Source organism: Crocodylus siamensis, chromosome 6 (genome assembly GCF_052110815.1).
Source record: "Crocodylus siamensis isolate JL-2025a chromosome 6, ASM5211081v1, whole genome shotgun sequence".
NCBI classification, from domain to species: Eukaryota; Metazoa; Chordata; order Crocodylia; family Crocodylidae; genus Crocodylus; species Crocodylus siamensis.
This window is the reverse complement of record NC_143400.1, coordinates 27042860-27066345: the sequence shown is the minus strand read 5'-3', so window position 1 is coordinate 27066345 and position 23486 is coordinate 27042860. Positions and strand designations below refer to the sequence as shown.

The window sequence follows — 23486 nt, the reverse complement described above, 5'->3', positions numbered from 1 at the left end:
CCCTGCCTGGGACAGGACCGGGGGGGCGGTAAGAGCCCAGCCTGGCGGCCCGGGGCCCAGCCGCTCCTCTGCGACCCGTCTCTGCCGGGGCCCAGCACAGACTCACCTGCCACGTCCAGGGGGAACTCCTCGTGCAGGGGCTGCCCCAGTGCTGCGTGTCGGGCGCGGCAGGCGAAGATGCTGCCGGCGTCGCGCAGGTCGGGGGTGAAGGTGTAGGTCAGGGTGAGGTTGAAGGTCCCGTCCAGGTTTCTCTGGGGGCTGGAGTGGGTGGAGCCGTCTAGGACCTGCCCGTCCCTCAGCCATGCCACGTCCACATCCTTAGGGTAGAAGTCCCCCACATGGCAGCGCAGGGGGGTGATAGCACCAGCCACAGCTGCACGTTGTGGGATGGAGATGCTCGGGGGAGCTGGGAGGAGAGAGAAAGTCCCTGCGCTGGGTGTGGGGGTCTGAGCACCAGCCCTGGGTTGTTCCGAAGAGGCGCTTGGCTCCCACCGGTGTTCACGGCCACCCAGGGACGCACATGGGGCCCCTCTCGGGCTCTCACCAAGCACGTGCAGGCTGGTGCTCCCCTGCTGCTGCTGTGCCCCGTAGCCCACGACACACGTGTACATCCCCTCATGTCCCACGGTGACTTTGATCATCTCCAGGGAAGCATCTCCTTTCTCCAGCTGCATCTCCGCCAGGCTGGATCCAGGCTGCGCCCTACTCCCACCTTCATCGTACCGTGCTATTATATCATCCCAGAAGTACCAGGTCACCTGCAGGGAGCTGAGGGCCACCAGCCCCCCAACTTCGAAATGGCACCGCAGCCGGGCCTCGGCGCCCAGCAGGACCCGGGAGGAGGGGTCTGTCATCACCTGTAGCTGGGAGCCTTCAGGGAGGGGAGAGACGGGCATGACACAGCACAGGACATGGTTGTGCTGGGGGGAGACACTGCCCCAGACCTCTGAGCTGGTGCTGAAGTGGGGGTGGGCAAATGCCTGCTGCGCTCTGGCTGCTTTGGGGTGTGGTGGTCACTGGAGCCCCCAACCCCTAGCCCATGGGGTCCCTCGCTGGACGATCCCTGTGGCTGTGGGTGGCTGTCGTGGCTTCCCTTTGCAGTGCTGTGCATGGGGTGAGGCCTAGCTGGGCACACGCTGGGACTGGCCATGGCCCCCAAGCTGAAGCCCCAATCTTGGGGATCTGGCGTGAACTCCCAGTAGCAGAGGTGGAGGGAAGTGGGTGCAGTGGGAGTAGTGTGGGGGGCTCTGGCCCGCATGCAGGCTGCATCCGTGGACATCTGGGCTCTGCTCCAGCTCTGCGGCTGCCTTGCTGTGTGGCTGGGCTGGGCTGGGCTGGGCTCAGGGCATGGATCTGCCTGGGCTGTGGCCCTGTGAGACCTGGGGCTGAGATGCATGGAGATTTAGACTTACTTGCTGTCCTGATGAAGAAGGGGAGGAGGAAGACGATGAGAGACCCCAGCCCCATGGATCTGAGTTGGTGTCTGTTCTGCTTCCTTCTGCACCCGGGCAAAGTCCCCAGTGGTTTCACTTTCCCGTGGGGAGGAGCAGAGCAGAGTCCACAGGGAGCAGCAACACCTGCCCGGCACTGAGGGGGAGGGTACAGGTGCCCCAGGGCGGACGTGGTTTCTGGAGGCCCGAAAGCCACACCCAAAGCCCTGCAATGATGTCTACCCCTGTGCCAGGGCACATGTGTCCATGCCAGGCCGTGGCTTTCCATGCCCCAGCCCCTGCCATACACCAGGGATGTCCCTGAGGGTGCTGGGAGGCAGATGAGAGCCCTGCTTCCCTTGGGCCTGGGTTGGGCGTTGTGTTGCATCATGTCAGGGCTTGCACCGTCGCTTTGCTCACAGCTTGGCCCAGGGGCTGTGGAGGAAGCCCTGACAAAGCCACATGGGAGCTGACTTCAGACATGGGAAGGGCTGCCGTCAAGAAGCGGGAAGGCACCTTCTCTCCCTTGCTGCCGAGAGGAGGATGCAGACCCATGTCTTGAAGTTGCAGCAAAGCTGGTCTGGACTGTAGATCTGGGAACACCTCTTCCCTGTGTGCCAGGCTGCTTGGTGAGCCTGCCACTTTAAGACCGGAGGCTGAGTGGGAACAGCCCGGAGGTGGGTAAGGGGTGATCAGGGAGTCAGCTGACTGGAAGGGGCGGGGCTTGGGGCGTATAAGTCCAGACCCAGCTGGGTAGTCTGTGCAGCCCTGAGTGCCATGGGGAGCGGACCTCTGGCCACAGGGCTGCAAAGGGCTCCCGGGAAAAGCTGAGCTGGGAAAGCAGCACACAAGAGACACGGGCCTGGGCTTGGACGAGACGGGCTGGGGAGCAGTGGGGCCAGGGGCCAAGTGCCCGAGGGGGGCTGCTGATGAACAATTACTGGTGGATGTGGAAGGGGCTGTAGGGAGGGATGGAGGTCCCAGCTGGTCATGTGAGAGAGAGCGAGGGACTGCAAGGATGGAGGGGCTGGGGCCTGGAGGGGCAGAGCCTGAGCCACTGAGGGCAGAGTGTGGGGCCAGAGCAGGCCACAGAAGGGGCAGGTCTGAGGCTGAGAGAGAGACAGAAAGAGCCTGAACCCAACAAGAACGGAGAAGGTCTGGTTCCTAGGGGGAACCAGGAGGGTCCGGTGCCTGGGGGGAGTTACTCCAGTGCCTGAGGGGCAGAGTGTTGTGTTGGGAGCCTGTAGCCCATGAAGAGTGCATCACAGCAGACCCCCATGAGGTTTCAGCGTGGGCATTGGGTAGGACAGAGTCCATGAAACTGGCCCTTTAGGCAATGCCCATGGGCCCCTGTGGTGCTAAGAGCAAGACTGGGCTTGGAAAATCCCAGGACAGCCTCCTGTTCATAGACTTCATAGGCATTGGGGCTGGATGGGACCTCAGAAGATCATCAAATCCAGCCCCCCGCCCAAAGGGCAGGAAGTCAGCTGGGGTCATAGGATCTCAGTAAGATAAGCATCCAATTTGCTCTTGAAGGTGTTCAATGTAGGTGCTTGAACCACCTCCGCTGGGAGGCTGCTCCAGACCTTGGGGGCTCGGACAGTAAAGAAATTCTTCCTTATGTCCAGCCTGAAACGGTCTCGCAGGAGTTTGTGACCGTTCGACCTCGTCATCCCTTGAGGCGCTCTGGTGAACACACGTTCCCCCAGATCCTGGTGCTCACCCTTGATAAACTTACAGGTGGCCATCAGATCACCCCCGAGCCTACGCTTTTCCAGGCTAAAGAGCCCCATGGCTCTCAGCCTGTCATCGTAAGATCTGTTTTCCTGACCTCTGATCATGCGCATGGCTCTCCTCTGGACTCTCTCAAACTTCTCCACATCCTTTTTGAATTGTGGGGCCCAAAACTGGACGCAGTACTCCAGCTGCAGCCTCACCAAGGCCAAGTACAAGGTGGAGAATGACGTCCTGGGATTTGCTTGAGAAGCATCTATGGATGCACGCCAGCGTTTTGGTCACTCTACTAGCCACAGCATCACATTGCAGGCTCATGCTCATCTTGTGGTTGGTGATGACCCCCAAGTCTCTTTCTTTCCTAGTGCTATCCAACGTAGCACTGCCGAGCCTATAAGCATGCTGCAGGTTTTTCCTCCCCAGGTAGAGAACCTTGCATTTTTCAGTGTTAAACACCATCAAGTTCTCGTCCGCCCATTTGCTGAGCCTGTCCAGGTCAGTCTGGATCACCCGCCTGTCTTCTGGTGTGGATGCTTTGCCCCAGAGTTTGGTGTCATTGGCTTTGCCCAGTCCACTTGTGACTCCAACATCCACATCATTAATGAAGATGTTGAACAGTATGGGTCCAAGTACAGAGCCTTGGGGGACCCCACTGGTCACAGGACACCACAATGAGTGACTGCCATCAATTACAACCCTCTGGGTCTGACCACAGAGCCAGTTCCCCAGCCAGCAGATTGTGGTGGAGCCAAGGCCACAACTGGCCAGTTTTGCCAAGAGGTGATCATGGGATACCAAATCAAAAGCTTTTTTGAAGTCAAGATATATGACATCAATCTCTTCTCCCTCATCCAGGTGATAGGTCACCTGGTCATAGAAGGAAATGAGACTGGTCCAGCAAGACCTACCCGCAACAAACCCGTGCTGGCTATCCCTCAGGATGTTGGTGTCAGCCAGTCCATTAAGGATGGCCTCTTTAATAAACTTTTCTAAGATCTTCCCCGGGATGGAGGTCAGGCTGATGGGCCTATAGTTAGCTGGATCCACTTTCCTCCCTTTCTTGAAGATCAGCACCACATGGCCTTCTTCCAGTCCTCGGGCACTTCACCAGAGCGCCAGGAGTTTTTAAGGACCTGTGCCAGGGGCTGGTCTATGATGCTTCCCAGCTCGAGTCCCCTGGGGTGCAGATTGTCAGTGTCGGCTGACTTGAAGGTATCCAGCATCTCAAGGTGTTCCTTCCCGAGGTCAGCATTTATGGAGGGCAAGGGATCTCCCTCACCTGGACCTCCCTGTCCCATAATGGGCATGGGTGTCTCATGGGACTGGTGAAAGACTGACGCAAAGTACCCATTTAATAGGCTAGCTTTTTCCTGGGCATCAGTTGCCCTGTCTGGTTCAGCAGGGGTCCAGTGTTGCCCTTGCTTTTCCTCCAGCTCCCCACATATCTGAAAAAGGACTTTTTATTGTCCTTCATACTTGTAGCTAATTGGAGTTCAGTTGCGGGACTGTTCGCCAAGAATTGATACAGGAGGGCGAGAAACAGGGAGAGGCCCCTTGGGGAGTCAAAGGAGCAAGGGGTGAGCAGGCGCCACAGGGTACCACGCCTGCCCCTGGGATGAACACACGGTGCTGCACCAGGGCTGGGCCAAATACCGCCCAAGGGCTGAATCTGGCCTGCCAGGCATTTTCCTTCAGTCTGCATGCAGGCGGCCCCCAGTTAATCATATCCAGCCCAACCTGCCGCTGCCAATGCTGTGCTCTTGTGAGCATCTCTTGACCCCTTTGCAGTGAACCAGGATGCTGGTGCCATGGTCCCCCTGCTTTCCCTGGAGCAGGTGGGGGTGCTGTTGGGGCTGACAGCCGTCTCAGCTGGGGCTGAGATGCGGGATTGTCTGGGACGGGTTGGACAGGGCTGATGTGGCTACAGAGGAGTCTCCCATTTCCATAAAGTGGGCATAAAGCCAAGGTTAACTCTGCATCTGCCAGGACGCCTGGGCTCTCGGGAAGGAGTTGGGGGGTGAGAGCTGGGGACTGAGAGCAGGTGGGGCTTGCAGCCAGCACAGAGTGAGAGCAGCCGGGTCTGCTCCTGGGAATATACCTCCCCCACCCACAATCTCTGGCTCTTGCCCCTGGCAGGGAGCATGGGTCTAGGGGGGAAATGTCTCAGGAGCACCCTGGGTGCAGGGGCACAGGGAGGGCCCTGGGCACGTGGGGCAGAAAGCAAAATCTTTGCAGGGCGAGAGCTTGGGGCGGGGGCAGTAGGGCGGGCAGCGCACTGTGTGTGCGCACCCACGTGTGCATGCGTGTTTCCCCCCCTCCCCCCCCGCACAGGGCGGGGCGCGGCGCGGCGCAGCACAGCCCGGGGCGGGCCGGACACCCCCCCCCGCTCCTCTCCCGGGACTGGGGGCACCGGCTGCCCGGCCCGGCGGGAGACGCTGACTCCCGGGCTCCCCGGGGGGCAGAGCCTGCTGGGGCCGAGCACGGGGCACCCCCCCCCCGGTGCTGGGCGGGAGTCCCCCCGGGGGGGCACCCGGCAGCCCCTCGGCCCCTCCCCCCCCCCCCGGCCGGGTGCTGCAGACGGGGCGGCGCCACCGGCACCACCCGGCGCCGCGGCAGGACGGGGACGGCTGTGCCGGGGCGCTCAGCAGGGCTCGGCCACGCGGATAAACCCTGCCGAAGACACTGTTCCCGGCACAAGGTGCCCGAGGGAGGTGACAATTGGGTTCGTTGCCCGGTGTGCATCGCGCCAATAAACACACTGGGGCGAGAAGTAGACAGAGTTTATTTGAGCTCAAGTAAAAGGCACAGGGAGACTGTATGGTCTCAAATCCTGCGCCCCTAGCCCTGCAACAGTGTATATTTATACCCTGGTCACTTCCAGCAGTATTTTTCCACTAGCTGGCTCCCACCCCCCCTTCCCTTCTCTCTCTGAGCGGTGCCCTTGCATTCCACAGATAACAGTTTTAGGGAGTTTCAGCTTGCCTACTACCCATCCTGTTTTCCAGTGTTACAGGAGGTTACAAAAAGTTCGGGGGGGGGGCCCTGGCTCGCCCAGGCCTAGAGCAGAGGGGCTTCATCGACACTCGTGGTCTTCCATCCCTCTGAGTTACCTACGGTTATGCCCAGTGACACCAATAACTCCCCCCTTTGAGAATACTCAACAAAGTTTTGGCTGAGTTTTCTCATATTCTGAAGATAAAAGACGATTAAGTGTTTGGGAACTGGGATCTTCAATGCAGGGGTATAGTGAAGCGCTCGGGGAGGGGGATGCACAGACTTTGAGCAGGAGGTTATTACAGCACGCAAATAAGAGGAGGGTAATTAAACACAATGCAACACCGGTGACCAGGAAGTGAAGGATGCCCGTTCCTAGGCCTCCGAGGTTGGGCAACCAGCTTGAGAGAGAATCATAAACAGCGGGTTCACGTTCCTGACTTTTCCACTGCTCAAAAGCCTGTTCGGCCGACAAAATGTGTTTGTTAATATCTTGGGAATTTTCTGGAATGTATGTACAACATTCGTTACCGATTAAGGCACATACTCCACCTTGAGAAGCTAAGACATAGTCTAGCGCTTGTCTATTCTGAAGGGATAACAACCGAAGTTGGTAAATCTCAGAATTAAGGCTGTTTTCAATAGCTAAGGTGTCATTAGCAAATTTTGTAAGAAACGCAGAAAATTGACGATACAGCTTGGCTAACCAGCCCACTCCATACGATGGGAGAAAGATCATGCCAAATTTATCTCGTGATGAATCCAGTTCTTGTGTCCGTCGACCTTTGCCACTGTGTGGGAAACTAGTAGGACAGTGTGAGGTCCTTTCCACTTCTCTTGGAGGGGCTCATCCTTCCAGGTACGAACGAGCACGGAATCCCCCGGCTGTAATGAGTGGACTGGAGCATCCAGCGGAAGAGGCTGCAAGTCTTTAGTGTACCTATGGAGAGAAGAAAGATCAGCAGACAGAGAGCACATATACCGTGACAAAATATTACATCCTATTTCCCACTCCCCTGCTGGAACCAGCGTCCCGTTCATAGGCCATGCCCTTCCAAACATAATCTCAAAGGGGCCAAGCCCTAATCTTCCCTTGGGGAGGGCACGGATGCGAAGCAGAGCAAGGGTCAAAGCATTGAGCCATCGCAGAGAGGCCTCCTGGCAGATCTTTGATAGATGACGCTTGAGGGTCTGATTTGTACGAGTACTGGGGATCCGGGAGCTCCCCCACTGATGGAGTGAGGGCATGCATATGGGTGTCAGCAGGTCTTGGCGTCCTCAGGGTGGCAGCATTTTTAGCTTCTCTGTCCGCCCGGGCGTTACCCCTGGCTACATCTTGATCCTCTTTCTGATGCGCCATACAGTGCGTTACTGCCACTGCCGAGGGAAGTTGAACAGCTTCCAGGAGATTTCATAGATTTCATAGACATTAGAGCTGGAAGGGACCTCGGGAGATCATCGAGTCGGAGAATTTGGGGTCCATGCTTCACTGGGGAGCCTTGGGCTGTCAGCAGTCCCCTTTGTTTCCATAGGCCAGCATGGGCATGCAGTACTCCAAAAGCATACCTAGAGTCGGTATAGATGTTGACCCGTTTCCCTTTTGACAGTTCTAGCGCCCGGGTCAGGGCCACCAGTTCAGCAAGTTGAGCAGATGTTCCGGCGGGCAAACCCTTGGCCTCAACAACATCATAGAGGGTCACAACAGCATAACCTGCCCTCCTTTGCCCTTCTACAACAATGCTACTGCCATCAGTGTACCACTCACAGTCAGCATTCAGAAGTGGCTGATCCTGTAGGTCTGCACGGCTGGAGTACTGTGCATCTATGATGTCTAGACAATCATGCTCTTGTTCCTCCGTTCCAGGTAAGAGAGTAGCCGGGCTGAGGGAGGGGCAGGGCTGCAGAGTCACTTCAGGGTTCTCCAACAGCTTAGCTTGGCACCGAGCCACTCGAGCCTGGGTGAGCCAGAGACCCCCCTTCGCGTCTAGCAGAGCCCGGACCATATGAGGGGTATACACCTGCACGACTCCTCCCAGCGTTAACTTTTCAGCTTCCTCAAGTATTAGGGCAGTTGCCACAACTGCTCGTAAACACGCTGGCCATCCCTTGGCAACTGGATCAAGCTGTTTGGAGAAATAAGCAACGGGACGTTTCCATGCCCCCAACAATTGAGTAAGCACTCCCAGAGCCTTCCCTTTTTGTTCATGCACATACAATTGGAAAGGTTTAGAAAGGTCCGGCAACCCCAGGGCGGGGGCTTCCATTAGTTTCCTTTTTAGTATTTTAAATGCCTTGTCGGCTTCTGGAGTCCAAGAAAAGGGGTCATGGTCTGCCCCTTTTACACAGTCATATAGTGGTTTTGCCCATAGTCCAAATTCAGGGATCCATATTCTGCAAAAACCTGCCATGCCGAGAAACGCCCTGAGCCGCTTACGGTTGCTTGGGGTGGGAACCTGACATATAGCCTCCTTTCGCTCACTTGAAAGCTGGCGCTCCCCCGTCTTATGTGAAATCCCAGGTATCGTACTTTGGGGAGAGCAATCTGAGCTTTATTTCGAGCCACCCGATATCCTCGAAGTCCAATAAAGTTCAGGAGGCTTACAGTGGCGTTAAGGCAAGAGTTTAAACCTACGGCAGCAATTAATAAATCATCCACATATTGTAACAAGAGGACTTCACGCTCATTATTCCACTCCTCCAAGTCTTTAGCTAAGGACTGGCCGAAAAGGGTGGGAGAGTTCTTAACTCCCTGGGCTAATACTGTCCTACAAAGTTGTTTCTTAACTCTTTTCTGTCCTCCCATTCAAAAGAGAATATCTCCTGAGAGGGGGGTCAACTGGAATCGTAAAGAAAGCGTTTTTCAAATCAAGAACTGAGAAATGAGTATACTGTCCCCCTATGGAGGCCAGCAAGGTATACGGGTTTGGGACGAGGGGATGAATAGTTTTAACCCGTTCATTAACCGCCCTTAGGTCCTGCACCAGTCGATGTGCCATCAGGCTTTAGTACAGGCAAGATAGGAGTGTTCCAGGCCGACTGACACTCTCGCAGTATGCCGTACTTTAGGAAACGGTCTATAGTCTCCTGCAGTCCCGCTCTGGCTTCCCTTTTGATTGGGTACTGCTTGATTCGTACCGGACCTTTTCCCTGCAGTAGTTGGATATTAATGGGGGTCTGATGTGTAACCTTTCCGGGGACCCCCCTTGCCCACACCAAAGGGTATACCCGGTCTTCCCACTGGTTCCACTCCGGGGGGGCGTTCATAGCCGAGGGTCATTATCCATGCATTTTCAGGGGGCAATGCGAGGGTTATTTCATCCTGGGTAAAATGCAGTGATGCACCTAAGCGACAAAGCAGGTCTCGTCCTAGCAGGGGTGTTGGGCAATCTGGAAGGTAGACCAATTTGTGAGAAAAAGCCCGGTCTCCCAGAGCACATTCTGCAGGAGCATACACTGGGCACTGAGTCTTTTTTCCCGTGGCACTCACCACGGTGAGAGAGTCCACTACGGGAAGTTGAAGAGGTTGATTTACAGCGGTCCGTGCTGCCCTGGAGTCTACCAAAAAATCAATTTCTGAGTTCCCCACCTGCATTTTTACTCGGGGCTCCGGGGGTGGGGTGGTCCGTTCCCCCTGACACCCCTACTCCTGTCCTTCTGCTGCCATTACAGGAGTACAGTCTCTCCCTTTCTCTGGGCATTCATTCTTCCAGTGTCCCTCTCGCCGGCATAAGGCACACTGGTTCCGTCCCAGGCGTCTTTTTTGTGGGCCAGGGCGCCCGCGCCCACGACCCCTTATACCTCTGCCTCTCCCACCTTCTTGTGGCCTTTCTCTGACTCCAGCCTGTATTGCTGCTACTCGCATTCGAACTTGTCTCTTTTCCTCTTCTTCCTTTCTAAGAGTATACGCCTTGTTTGCAGTCTCCAGGATTTGTGCTACAGACATACCCATTAAGTCTTCCATTTGTTTTCCTTCTACTGCCACACACCCGAAGAAGAGCTTCTTCTTGTCCGTGACTCCCGGAGCTAACCTCACCTCCGTCACCACCTAGGCTTTCCTGATCATTTCCCTGTACGTGCTGCCTCTGTTGTATAGTCCTCCCTGAGACCGTCCCTAACTTCCACTGTGTGTACATCTCTTGTTTCTTTTTGAAGAGGACCGCAATGTCCCTATTAAGCCAGGAGGGCTTGCCAGCCCTTGTGCTGCCTTTCCTCTTTTGTGCTTCAAGGATTGTACTCTTGAGCGAGGACCACTCTTTGTGCACCCCGTTCTCCTTCCCTTCCTGGTCCCACATCGCCTCCTCTACTAAGGCTCTAAGCCTGACAAAAGCAGCTCTTTTGAAGTCCAGGACTTCAATCCTGCTGGTTAATTCTGTAGTTTCATAGTTGGTCGGGCCAGGAGGGACCTGAGCAGGTCAAGTCCGACCCCCTGCCACGGTAGGAAAGAGTAGTGGGGTCAAACGACCCCGGCAAGGTGTTCATCCAGCCTCCTCTTAAAGACGCCCAGGGAAGGATCCTGGGGGGCTTTAATTTGTTGACCGTGTGACCTTGAACCTGATTTCCTGGGTGCTGTCACCCAGGCTACCCTCAGTGTTCAAGCCACACACAGATCACCTCCCTTGGCCGGGACCAGGTCCAGGAGAGCGCTACCTCTGACTGGCCCTTGCACTGCCTGGGTCCGGAAGAGCTCCTCCATCACAGTCAGGAAACTGCACGAACGCTCTGACCTAGCCATGCGTTCCTCCCAGCCCATGTCTGGGTAACTAAAGTCAGCCGTGACAACCAAGTCCCTTGCACGTGCGGTCGCTGCCAGTTCTCGAGAGAACTCCAGATCCAGCTTCTGCCCCCGTTCGGTGGCCTGTAGTAAATGCCCACGGTTGGGTCTCTCTCACCTTACCACCCCCCCCGCCATAGCTTGACCCAGAGAGTGTCACGCTGCTTATCCGTGGAGCCAATGTCAGCCTCCGGAGAGGTGTACTGCCCTCACATTCACCCTGCTTTTCCCAATCACTCCATACTCATTCATCCATATATCCAGGTAGTATAAAAAAGAATACTTGTTTTGCTATCTAAAGACACAATAACGAGATATAAAGGTACAACAACAGGCTTAATTCATAATAAGAAACTTAATGTCACTACATCCGGACATGCAGGCCCCAGAGCTCAGGCTGTCTGGGGTGGCAGTGGACACCCCCACCCTGCCCCTCTCCCCCAGAAGCACAGGCTGGTGCAGACCCGGCCATGCAGCTCTCCCAGCGCTTGGCCCGCGCAGCCACCGGGACTGGGCTGGTTCAGAGGGGAGGCGTCTCCTTTGGGGGATCCATCAGCCCAGAGTCCCTTGCACTTACCTTTGATGCAGGGGTCAGAGTAGCCATTGCTCCCTGTGCGGGGAGGATGGACAGGCATTAGCTAGGTGTCTCTGGCCCCATGAGATCCCCCGCCCGTCGCCCCGCGCGCAGCCACAGCTGCCAGTTGCACAGGAGGGAGGGCGAGACACGACCCCAGCCCAAGAAACAGCTCTGCCCACAGGAGATGGGGCAGGGGGCAAGGTAGGCCCCACTGAGCCAGGGCTCCACATGCTAACAGCAGCCCCCAAGGACAAGGTGCAGGAAACCCGCCCACCCCCAGGGGCCACCGAGCTCCTGGCTGTGCCAGCACTGGCACCCGGGCACGGAGGGTACGGACAGTGCCAGCAGGACAGCGGTCCCTCCCTTGCCTGGTTCTTCAGCCTTCAAACCCAGGGAAGCTGAGACCCACAGCAAGACTGCCCTGCCTTGAGGCAGCTTTCTGGGGCCAGCCCACAGTCCACCCCTATCCCACTGCCCCCAGCAGCTCCTCCTCTGGGTCAAATCCCTCATGCTGACACTCGTGGAAGCTCTCCAAGGCCTCACTGCAAGGCCGTTCTCTCATCATTCACCCTTTACACACACTCGTACAGAAAGGCTATGCAGAGTTCATTCACGTATGTCAAGCAGAAGGACACAAAATGGAGTCTTCAAGTTGCTCACAGGACAAGACTAACACGGTTATATTTGACTATTATTACACCCTCTGTTAACATCGCTACATTAGTTCAGTTCATGCTACAGTTCCCCTGGCCCGAAGCCCCACACCAGCACCAGCCTACATGCAGGCCCAAGTCCGGAGGCTTTGGCTTCAGATGCCCCCGGGTTTCACTTGCCTCCAGCCGTACGGCTGCAGGAGTAAGCTCGGGAGAAGTCTCCCGTTTCCATAAAGCTGGCATGTAACTGAGATCCTCCCACTGGAAGCTGGCCAGTGGGAAGCTAACTATGGGGCTTTCATAGGGACTCCTGTCTGCAAGAAGAGGAGGGTGCGACCCTCCACTACACAGTGCTATTTTAATTGCATTGCCTCGGACAGGGTCCTTCCCCTGCCAACATCGTGGTCATGGTATTTCCCCTGCCAGGTATCTTAGCCCCCAAGAGACCAAAAACCAAGCAAGAATGGGCAATTTTTTTTTTTTGTGGGGGGGGTGTTCTCTTAGACATAGATACAGATGATACAGAAAGACACAGATACAGAAAGACAGAAACAGATGATAGAGATAGATACACATTTAAAACCTGTGAACCCGTTAGGGTGGACGCAACCCGCACATCTGCCCACAACCCTTTCCTTAATACAGTGTTTCAGTTTTCACCCCATTGTGGTTTAACATTTAGTTGTTGTCACTCTCACTGCTGCTTCCACGGCTGTTGACACTGCAGTTGTCACGGTCGCTGTTTCGAGGCCCGGTTGTGTTGGTTGTTGTCTTCATTATTGCTGACAACGCAGGCTTTCGGAGCGTCTTTGCAAGGCCTTTGCCGAGAGTCCCTTTGCCGGGGGGAATCGGCCGTGCCTCCTCTGTCCTCCTCCATGGCTTTCCTGACAAGAACATGCAGATGCCAGGGTGATACGTGCCCCTGGGAGTGGATGGGCCATGGGGCACGGTGCATGCGGAGCCAAGAGCAGCCCTCGGGGCCCCCACCAAAGCCCGCCTCGCAGCACTGGGCTGGGGTCTGGCTGCTGCCGCCCCGGGGACACGTGGGCCTGGGAGCCCAGAGCGGCCGGTCCCAGGCATGGCCATGATGATGATGTAAATATCACGGTTCGTTTCTTTGGAGGCTCATTGAATAACAAATCCTTAGGCACACATTGTTGGTGAGACAAAAGGTATATATTTGCAAATAGGGTCAGAGGGAGAAGACAAAAGATCAAAACCCTCTGCCCCCCCCCCCCCCCCCCCCCCCCCCCCCCTCCCCCCCCCGCACAATCATTAGCAAGCTTTTATCCCCTCTCCTCTGGCACGTGTACAGAAGCAGGAACTCTTACAACTCATTTCCGGTTCATACAAACATGCATGAGAATAGGTCAGATCATGCATCCCATGTGTATTATAATTAACTACTTAAGTATGCGGGGCGGATAGGCTTAATATGTATTAGGTTATTGCGCTTGCCCAGAAAGCACTCGAGGTTATGGAGGGTTTAACTCCAAGGCTAAGATTGCAATTATTCTTATCTTAGCCTAAGAATGTGGGAGCCATGAAAGAAAGTGTGATTTAGTGTAACAAAGAGAGAGTAAATTTGCAGAACAAAGAGAGAGTGATACCTTAGTACAAAGAGCTCTTGGAGTTTTTCCTTCAGTTTCCAACTCCCCCTTCCCTCTCTCATTAAGGAGACAAGGAGGGCTGGCAGCCGTGCTTATTCAGAGGACAACACTATTGATGGGAGCTAACAGCTATTGATAATGCATTTTTAATAATATTTCTAACAATGAGCCCGCCCTGCTCCCCCCACCCCAAGGCCCGGGCAGGGCCTGGCCCCAAAGGCTTCACCCAGCACTTACCGAGTAAGTAACCAGCTGCGCCCGTCATGGCACTGACCAGCACAATGACACCGATAACAACACCCACAGTCATCATCGGGTCGTACCCTGGAAGAGGGAAGGGGCCTGCGAACGAGGGAAACCCCAGACCTGCACCCAACGCTGCATGGGCCCAGCACGGCCTCCCTGTTGGTGCCCCTGCGTCCTCCGACCCCCCAGCTCCTTCGCCGCTCTGCGGAGCCAGTCAGCCCCTCCCTCCCCGAGCGCCAGGTTTCTCCCCCTTCCCTTGTGCGCGGGGGTCACTCACCTGTCCTGCCCTTGTCCCAGGCCACTCCCAGGGCTGCACCCAGGCTCTCGTGCTCCACGTGGCAGGTGTAGTCTTGGTTGCTGCTCGGGTCTATCTTGATGGTGGCCCAGGTCTGGTAGGTCCTGTCTCCGCTGGGAAGGACCCCAAGCGGCTCGTTTCCTGGGGCTGCGCCTCCCCGTCCTTCAGCCACACGACAGCCACGTCCCTGGGGTAGAAGCCGTGGACCCGGCAGGACAGGGTGGTGCGTCCATCCCAGGACAATGGCCTGTCACTCGCCTGTGCCACGGGATGCTCTGGGAGGGAGGAGACACCCATTGAAACAACCGCCCCTGCGGGACCCTCAGGACCCCTGGGCCCTGCACTGGGCCACACAAACCGGCTCTAGTGCCCGTTTCCTGCAGGAGCAGACGGCGTCAGAGCGGGAGCACAGGGGATGGGAGACATGGCTGCGCTGGGCTGGGGGCTGCAGGAACGGGGTCCCATACAGCCGATCTCTGGTTCTCAGACACGTGGCCAAGACACGGACACCCCGTGGGCTCTGCCCACCTGGGGGGCCTGAGCAGGGCAGGGACAGGGGCACTGGGTCCCACAACAGCGTTGAGGTCTCGCCCAGCCGCAGGACTGAGACGCAGCGCTCGCCACCCCAGACACAGGGGCTGGGGTGAGTGTTACCTGTGGAGAAACCCCCCCAGTCGGCCTCACTGCTGTAAGGCAGCAGCCCACCCCCTTCCCATGCTACCGCGGCGCCTGTGTGACAAGCTGGGCTGTAACAGTTCCAAAGGGATTGGGACCTGCTCCTTTCCTCTCAGGCTCCTGCCCTTGCTGGTCCTCTCACCTGGTCAGTCTGATGTCATTTGGAAACATGGGTCAGCAGCCAATGGGTCTACTTCTGATGGGAACTAAGTGATGAGGTCACAACCTATGTATGAAATAGCCCCTCTAGGAGGAAGTGGGGCAAACAGATTTGGGAACATAAAGGAAGCACACGGCCCCTGGAGCTCTTTCAGCCTTCAGACGAACATGTCTGTAACTTACTTGAAATTTAGCCAGTAACAATGCTCTAGAAGCATATCAAAAGGCTACAAGCCACTTCTCTTTCCTCAGGGTCATTCTTTAGCTGCTTCTGACTTGTACCTCTCCCCATGTCTACCCTCTCTATCCAGTAAAACCATCTGTTATAGTCAACCTGGCTGTACATGCACGAGAGGGACTCGGCAGGCCTTTTTGCTCTGTTTACTCGGCTGACTATGGGGGGCTACTTTCTTTGTTTCAGGTTGTAGGAAGCGCCCAGGTACATCCTGCCAGGGTTAAGCAACCCCTAGGTCTACAGGATCCATGTATCCCGGGAGGCAGAGGGCCCAGACAAAGATCCAGGTCTGGGTGGTGGCAGAGGTACCCCAGGCTTTCAGGTGCGCTCCACGAAGGGGGTCAGCCAGGTGGAGACACCCCAAGAGAGGCACTTGAGACTTGGTTTTAGGCTGGGAGCAGTGTCGCGGGTGGCTCAGCATCGAAGCGCAGCCTGGACCAAGACACAATGCTCACCACCCCGGATACAGGGGATACGGCGGGTGTTACCCAGGCGGGGTTTGCCCTGGTCAGTGGTGCCCTGGACAGTGACACTGGGACTCACTGCTCTGCAGTGTTGCCTCCCCGTGCCGCAGGTACTTCCACAGCCAGTCGATGCAGGTCCCCTCCAGGTAGGCCCTAGGGTACTGAAGTCTGTACTTATCCTCATCCCACTGGCGCCGGGTGATGAGGGCCTGTGTTGGGACTGCTACCGAGGTGCGCATTCCCAGGGCATAGCTGATGAAGTCTCCCCCATCGTAGCCAAACTGCACGTATCTTCTTGTGCTGCCACCTTCACCAAGCTGACAGCCGTACACGAACTGGGGTGTGTGAGACTCTGAAACATATCCAGGCCTGGGGTGACAGCCCCAGGGAACGGGGGCTGCCAAGTGTTCCCGGCTGGGCTGGGGCAGAGCCGACCCCATGGGGGGAGGACGGGGGTCAGAATTGGGTGACCTAAACTTGGGAGCATCCGAACCTCACGCCTGCGGGCTGGGGCGTGCACGTAGGATGCCCGCCAAAGGATCTGGAAACAGCTGAAGCCCCGGGGGTGGGTGGAGGATACTTGCCAGTAGCAGGGCCACATCAGGCTTTTGAATGGTTCCCAGATTTGGCACTGGCGTGGCTTGCAACATGAACAATTTTCCTTAAAGAGAACTAGGGGTGGGAGCAGGCGGACTGGGGGCTGGACACTGGGGTCCCTGGGAGGGAGTGAGCAGGGGGGTCGGGATGGGGGAGGGGGTTCTGGCAGGGAAGGGGGCTGGGGAGTAGGAGAAGGGGGCTGGGGGGTAAGGGTGGGGCTGGCGGCTGGACCCTGGGGTCTCTGTGATGAGGAAAAGTACTGGGCCAAGCGAAAATAAAGTTGAGCCATAATAAGGAGCATAAGTAAAGGCCGAAAAGTAAAGGGGCCTTGAGATAAAACTTATCGGGAGACAGCTAGAGAAAACCTGGTTAGTCTAGCAGGGCTCCAGGGTGATTTATTGTCAGACTGCCAAGCATGTATTCAGGGGGAGACTTCTGTGTATCTTTTTCTCACAAGGATATAACGGGGTCTGGACTCTGCAGCTGCACAGAATTAGCCGCCCTTGCTTCTTCTCCCGTGGCCACGTACAAATAAAGCGCTCTGTTAGCCAAGCAGTGATCCTGTCGTGATTTCCACATCATCTTGGGGGCTCAGACCGGGATGTGTCCTCACACAGACCGCCCTGGGCAGGACCCTCGTCTCGGCTCTTCGACTCGGTCGCTCCGAGAAGGCTCTCCTCGACCCCGTTCTTCGGCTCTGCGGCTTTGACACTCTGGACCCTGATCTGTCATCTGCCTGCTTGGCTCTGAAGGAGAAGTCCCTGGCCAGGGTGAGTACCTGTCTGCTTTGGTGTCTGTAAGTCCTAGGCGTGACAATGGGTAGCGGGACCTCTAAGGTCCAGCAGCGGGATCTCGCCCGGTTCATGCATTTAAAATATGGGCGCCGGTCAACTCAATACTTAGCAAAATGGCATCACTACACCAATGATGACCCTAAGTTACTCTGGCCCTTAGATGGGTCCTGGGATCATCAAATTCTCAAATACCTCTGGGGAAATTTGGAAAGTAAGCACCCTGTTTAAACAGAAGCCCGGTACCTATGGGAAGACGAGTCCGAAAAGCGCAATAAGCGCTCCCTTATGGCTTCCTATAAGGAAAACGAGAAAAAATTTAAGAAACAGATTGATCACTTTCAGACTCCCCGATCAGACTGACTCTGCGGAGTCGCTGCAATGCTACCACCGACATAGACACAAAATGAGCCACTGTAAGAAAGATTACTACTCGCCGGGGAGGAAACCTTGCTGCGGCGCGGTATCCTCTCCGAGAGTACCCTGTGCCGGGGGGTGCAATCTGTGGTAGTCCACGTCCCCTTCTCACCCTCAGAAATCATTTCCTGGTCAACTACTTTCCCTAAGCTCCTACCGGGTTTGCTCAAAAATTTAAAACCCTGTTTGAGGTCTGTAAGCCGACTTACGGTAACATTCAGATGCTCCTCAGTGGGCTTCTCTCTGGAGACCAAAGGGACACCCTCCTCAAAGAGGCCCATTGGCCTGCTCAGGACCCCGGCAATGCCGGTCTGCGGGACCTCTATAAACAGGTCCTAGATGCTGTCCCTAAGTTTCCCCGCAAAAGACAGACTGGTCCAAAATTTCTGTGTGTAAGCAGAAGCTAGAAGAACACCCTGGCGATTACTCTTCTTGCCTGATCCAAGTCTTTAAGGCACGTTCTGGCAGTGAAGACCCAGAAGCCAATCTCTCTGCCGTGATCATCCAGACCTTTGTTTTAGGGCCGTTACCAAAGATTTCTGAGCCCCTGCAGGCCACTGTAATCGGATGGGGAGCTAAACCCATCACCGAAATTCTGGCTGCTGCCACTCATTTCTGTACTATAGCTCAGCAGCAAAAATCAAAGGCTCAGGAAAAATTGATGGCTCTGCAAATCAGAGACGTTTAAGGGGACCCCGGACCCCGGTGCTCCACCGGACCGTTTCGCTCGACCCAGCCACCCGGTCCTAATGATGTCTGTCGCTACTGCAAACAGAAAGGTCGCTGGAAGAATGAGTGCCCAAATAGACCCCAGGGGCCCCTGCTCTCAGCTACTGCCCCTCCATTTCCTTCCTGAGTCCTTTCGGTCCCACTCCACAACCGATGTGGGGCTTCTTAAGAGTGCCAGCCCGGTTTCTATCAAGGTTAAACCAGGAGTGTCTCCCCCATTGGTCCCACAATACCCGCTCTCGGCTGCTGCCTCTCAAGGCGTTGCACCTGTCATACCAGGGCTCCTACGGCAAGGAGTTCTTGTATCTTCTCACTCCAGTTGTAATGCTCCAATCCTGCCGGTCCGCAAACCAGGGAAATTCATCCCTGAAGGACTGCCTGTTTATCGGTTTGTTCAAGAGTTGTGTGTTATTAACAATTTTGTGGTTCCCTTGACAGCTGTGGTGCCCAACCCTGCCACTGTTCTTTCTCAGATACCTGCTTCTGCCTCTTGGTTTTCTGTAGTGGATCTCTGTAATGTATTTTTTTCTATACCAATTCACTCAGTATCTTTTTGCTTTTATTTATCAGGGCCGGCAGTATACCCTCCCCCGTCTGCCCCAAGGGGGGATGATGGCCAAGGTAGACCATCATTGGTATTCCCCGGGGTTTTCTGCGGTGGCAGCACATTTTTGTTGTCAGTGCCCGCAGTGTCAGCGACACAACCCTGGCCGACCACCCCACCAGCCACACACGGTCCACAGACGTCTGGGGCATTATCCCTTCTCCCACCTCCAGATAGACTTTATTGAGCTGCCCAGCTCAGGACCCCAGAAATATGTGCTGGTCATTGTCTGCCTGAGGCATACCTTTGCTGACGAGCTGATGCCCTGCTTCGGTCTACCCCTCTCCCTGGACTCAGACCGAGGCCCTCGTTTTACTGGCCAGGTGGTCCGACACGTTTGCAAGGCCCTTTCCATCTGATTCCAACTCCACACCCCAAACCATCCTCAGAGTGGAGGTAAAGTGGAACGGAAAAACTTTGATATTAAGCTTTGCCTGGCAAAGACCTGTGAACATACTGGTCTAAAGTGGCCAAAGTCCCTTCCTTCGGTTCTTTTCCAAATCCGAAACTCTGTTCAGAGGTCCTCGGGTCAGACCCCTTTTGAGATTGTTATGGGTCCACCCATGAGGGGACTTGCCACTCCTCCACCCCAACATCTGACTCATCTACATGATCCTCTATTAACCTATTGCCAAGGGCTCACCAAGGCCCGTAAGGTTATCTCATTGCGGGTTAAAGCCACAGCATCACATCGGTCTCTAGACAGCGACTCGGTTGTCAATCCAGTCCAACCGGGAGATTGGCTCTTGATTAAGGTCCACCAGAGGAAGGATTGCCTGCAGCCCCGGTGGAAGGGGCCTTTTCAGGTCCTGCTGACCATCCCAACTGCCGTAAAGGTTGCCGAGGTTTCTGCTTGGATCCATACCTCCCCCTGCAAAAAGGTATCTACCCTGACGGGGTGGAAGGTTTCTCTCACCGGCAATACCTCCTTGACGATCCTGTAAGTGAAGGTCAGACGCCGACATGTCGAAGAGTTCCTGCGAGTGAAGATCAGTCGACAAAGTCTCGAAGATAGCCTACCCGGCTAGCCAGGCTTCATTCGAAGCTATGAACTTTAGTTCTGTGTACTAATATAGTTTAGTAATATTAGTGTGAATAGCACTAACCCGTGGGAAAATTGCAGATAATTGCGTAGATTGAGAAACTCCCCAGGGAGTGATGCTGTTTTATATTCTTGTGATTAGTGTTGTGTTATTAGCAGCATGCTGGAGACCGAAGTTGTAGCCAAAGAAAGTTCCTCAGAGCTCCAAGAGATAGCTGCGTTGGGACAGCGCTCAGGCAGGTCCCGAGATGTTGTCCCTTCTTTTGCTTTGCCTCTTGGTAAGGGTTTCCAGTTGAGGCATGGGAAGAAAACAGTGTTGTGTTCTTGAGACAGAGTATTGCTCGTGCAGGAAACCTTACATATTGCTGGGTATGCATACATGGGCCCACGCACCCAACCCAGGAGATGCCAATGCTTGGGGTGCCGATCCCCCTTGAGGTTTGGGGAACTGACTCCAATACCAGCTTTGTCAGGTTTTCTAGCAGAAACCAGCTGTCAATACCGACGTGGTGGAAAGCGGCTCGAGACAACTGGAAATTGTCCTCAGGGCTGGAAGTGGCCCTCTGTTATAAGTTTAATAAGACAGGAAGGACGGGGGAGGCTGGCTACTTTGTAGGGCATTACCCCAGATGCAAGGTGAGCTTCACCTGGCCGGGGACTGAGAAAAGGGGAAAGTGTCAGGAGAGGTTCAGTCCCATTTTTGTGACGGGGCGCCCATCGCCATCTTTACACCCTCAGATAGGAACTGTCATGTGATGTCTAGTTTAGTGTTCGATGGCTTTGATTTTCATGTGGTGTTAGGTCCTGTTTTCTGTAACGAATCAAGATCTCCCCCCGAACGGTGGAAAGCCAACGTGCCCCTTCCTACACCTACAGGTCAGTCGAACATGTCGGGAGGGAAATGCACCCTGTAGGGATCTTAGTACTGCAGCAGCTCCCGGTTTGTACTGGCTATGTGGGATGACGCCCATACGACTCTACCGTGGAACTGAGTCGGCCCCTGTACCTTGGGCAGAGTCGTCCCGACGTTGGACTTGCACTCCAGCCTCTCGTGGCATGAAGTGTCTAACTCCCGCCTGGCTCGCCCAGACTTTGGCGTGCAGTTGAGAACCCGCTGGTTCTCCGACACACGGGGTTTCACCAATTTACCAGGGCCTTCCTCCCCTGGCTAGGGGTAGCTGAATTAGAAAAAGCCATTATAAATTATTTGGGAGTCATGGAGAATTTTATCAATGCTGGTGCCGACGCTTTGGGAGCTCTCAATGATGAGCTTACCCAGGTGGGGCAAGTAGCTGTTGGAAATCGTATGGCCCCGGACCATCTCCTAGCTGCCCAAGGGGGTGGTATGTGCAGTATCATTGCTCCTCCGCGGGTCACTGAGGGAGTGAAGGAGCGTGGGGGTAATGGTCCTTGTCCCACAACTCTTCGGGAAGTAGAGATCATTCGGGAGCTGAGGGGAAACCCCCAGGCTGTGGCTGCAGGAGTTGATCTCTGTCCCGTCTGAGAGAAGCAGGTGCAGCACCTCCAGGCCCAAGCCAGGGCTCACACACTGACCGTCCACACCCTCCACAAATGGGCGAGGTGTCCCGGCCGCAGTTCCTGGTCCCCAGGCAGGCGGTGACCCTGCGGTGTCTGGTATCGCGGTTGTACCCTGGGCAGCTGGCAGTCCTCTAGCTGCAAAAGGGAACAGGAGAGCGGGAGCCCAGGCCCTTGGACACCTCCAACACCCACAGCATCCACACAGCTGGGCGCTGGAGAGGAAGACCTACAGCGTGGAGGCCGAGCTGCACTTCACCCCCTTGGGGCCAAAGGAAGACTGGGTCGAGTAGCAGTGCAGTGTGCCTGCCTGCGTCCCAGCGCTGGGTAAAACCATGCACACACACACACACAGAAAACCCAGGCATTCACAGCACACACATGCACACACACAACCAAGCATCTGAAACATACCCAGTCATGGGGCTCATGTGTCTTGGACACATGCATGCACACACATGCCTGCACACATAGAACCTAGGTGTCTGGACCACACACACCCAGGCATTTGGCACACAAACACACACAAAACCCAAACACCTGAGCCATCCGATTGCTGGGAGTTGTACAGAGTCTGACCCCCGAAGTGCAGCTTCAGTGTGGATATGAGTGGCCCCCACCATGTGTGGGTGGTGTTGTGTGCCCGCCCCAGCACGCAGGGCCCAGGCCAGAGGATTAAACCAGCTGTAATGCTTGAAGTCCGGGCTGGTAATCATGAGCTTTTTGGCTTTGGATTAATGTTATAAGCAGAGGAAAGGAGCAGCTGCACTAAAGCTGTGTTAGTTTTTGGTATTGGGTGGTGGAACCGGAGCGTGCTCCATCCATTCCATGCATTGACCTGGTATTGCAGTGCTTCCAGGACCGGTGCAAAAGAAACGGAAAAAAAAATAAAAAAAAAAAATCATTCCACGCCGGGATGTGGCCAGCTCTGGGGTGGGCGCTGGGGATCAGGTGTCACGGAGCTGTGGCTGAGTCTGGGGTGGACACTGGGGGCTGCATATAACGGCTCTGCAGCCACCTCTGGGGAGGGCTTTGCTGGCGGGCGAGTAGAACAGGCCTGGGGGTCCCTGAGTAGGTGGAGAGTCAAAAGGCTGTGGGGGCAGGGATGGGCAGGGAGACGCAGGGGAGTTGGGGCTCCTGAGACTCGCCGGGGGGGGAGAGGGTCCCAGCTGGAGCTGCCAAGCCTGAGCGGGGCAGGCCCTCTGTCCCTGGCAGCCCCAGGGCGAGGAGCTCGGGGCAGCCGGGCTCTGGAAGACCTGGGGCTTGTACGACACCTCCGCGGGGGCTGGGAGCAGAGGCAAGGCCCCAGGCAGAGACATACGGGGTTTTACAGGCAAGCGGCTTTGTTTTATTTTGAGCCCACTCGGGGCTGGTGCCCAGGGAAGGGCTGAGCCGGGCCAGAGGGTCCAGGAGCCCGGAGAAGGGGCTGCGTACGGGACCGGCAGTCTGAGAGTCCAGGAGGAGGCTGTGGGAGACTGGGGCGAGCGGGCACCAGGGGTGTGACGAGCACCCCTGGGACAAGCACTTGCTGCCAGCCTGTTCGCGTGAGAGCCTGGCGGGGCTCCAGGGTCCCGAGGGCAGCGCTCTATGTCCGTGTGTGTCCCATCGCGGGAGTCAAACGTTCCCCAGAGCCAGTTCCACAAAGACGAGGCCGGTGTTAGATTTAGGCGTCTGTGGCAGAAGCCGTGCGGCTGCAGTCCCAGCTCAGCGTGTGGGAGCCTGGGGAGCTCCGGGGTGTCGTCTCGGGGGGCAGGGCCCTGCAGAGAGAAGTGGGGGAGCGGGTGAGGCCCCCGCCAAGGGAGCACCAGGCGCAGGCTGGGCATCCCCAGGCAGGTCTGGCAGTGCCCAGCGCTGTCCCTGGAGCTGCCTCGCCAGGGGTGTGTGGGTCCATGGCTCTGGCTCATCTGCCCCCTGCCTCTCCCTGCTG

At 56.1% G+C, this 23486-nt stretch overlaps 1 protein-coding gene and 2 pseudogenes across 1 annotated transcript; 1 reads left to right on the top strand and 2 right to left on the bottom strand.

The window, feature by feature from the left end:
• Positions 1-83: 83 nt before the first annotated feature.
• LOC149861928 (natural cytotoxicity triggering receptor 3 ligand 1-like) lies at positions 84-1662 on the bottom strand (the record flags this gene model as incomplete). The annotated part of the gene is made up of 3 exons (XM_090053846.1): positions 1413-1662; positions 545-871; positions 84-406 (listed from the first exon to the last, which is right to left on the bottom strand). Coding segments are annotated over exons 1-3 (705 nt in total), but the record flags the coding sequence as incomplete, so codon positions are not given.
• Positions 1663-12837: 11175 nt separating this feature from the next.
• On the bottom strand, positions 12838-16516 carry LOC149861927 (major histocompatibility complex class I-related protein 1-like; annotated as a pseudogene).
• Positions 16517-22264: 5748 nt separating this feature from the next.
• Positions 22265-22434, top strand: LOC149861926 (U2 spliceosomal RNA; annotated as a pseudogene).
• The last annotated feature ends 1052 nt before the right edge of the window (positions 22435-23486 follow it).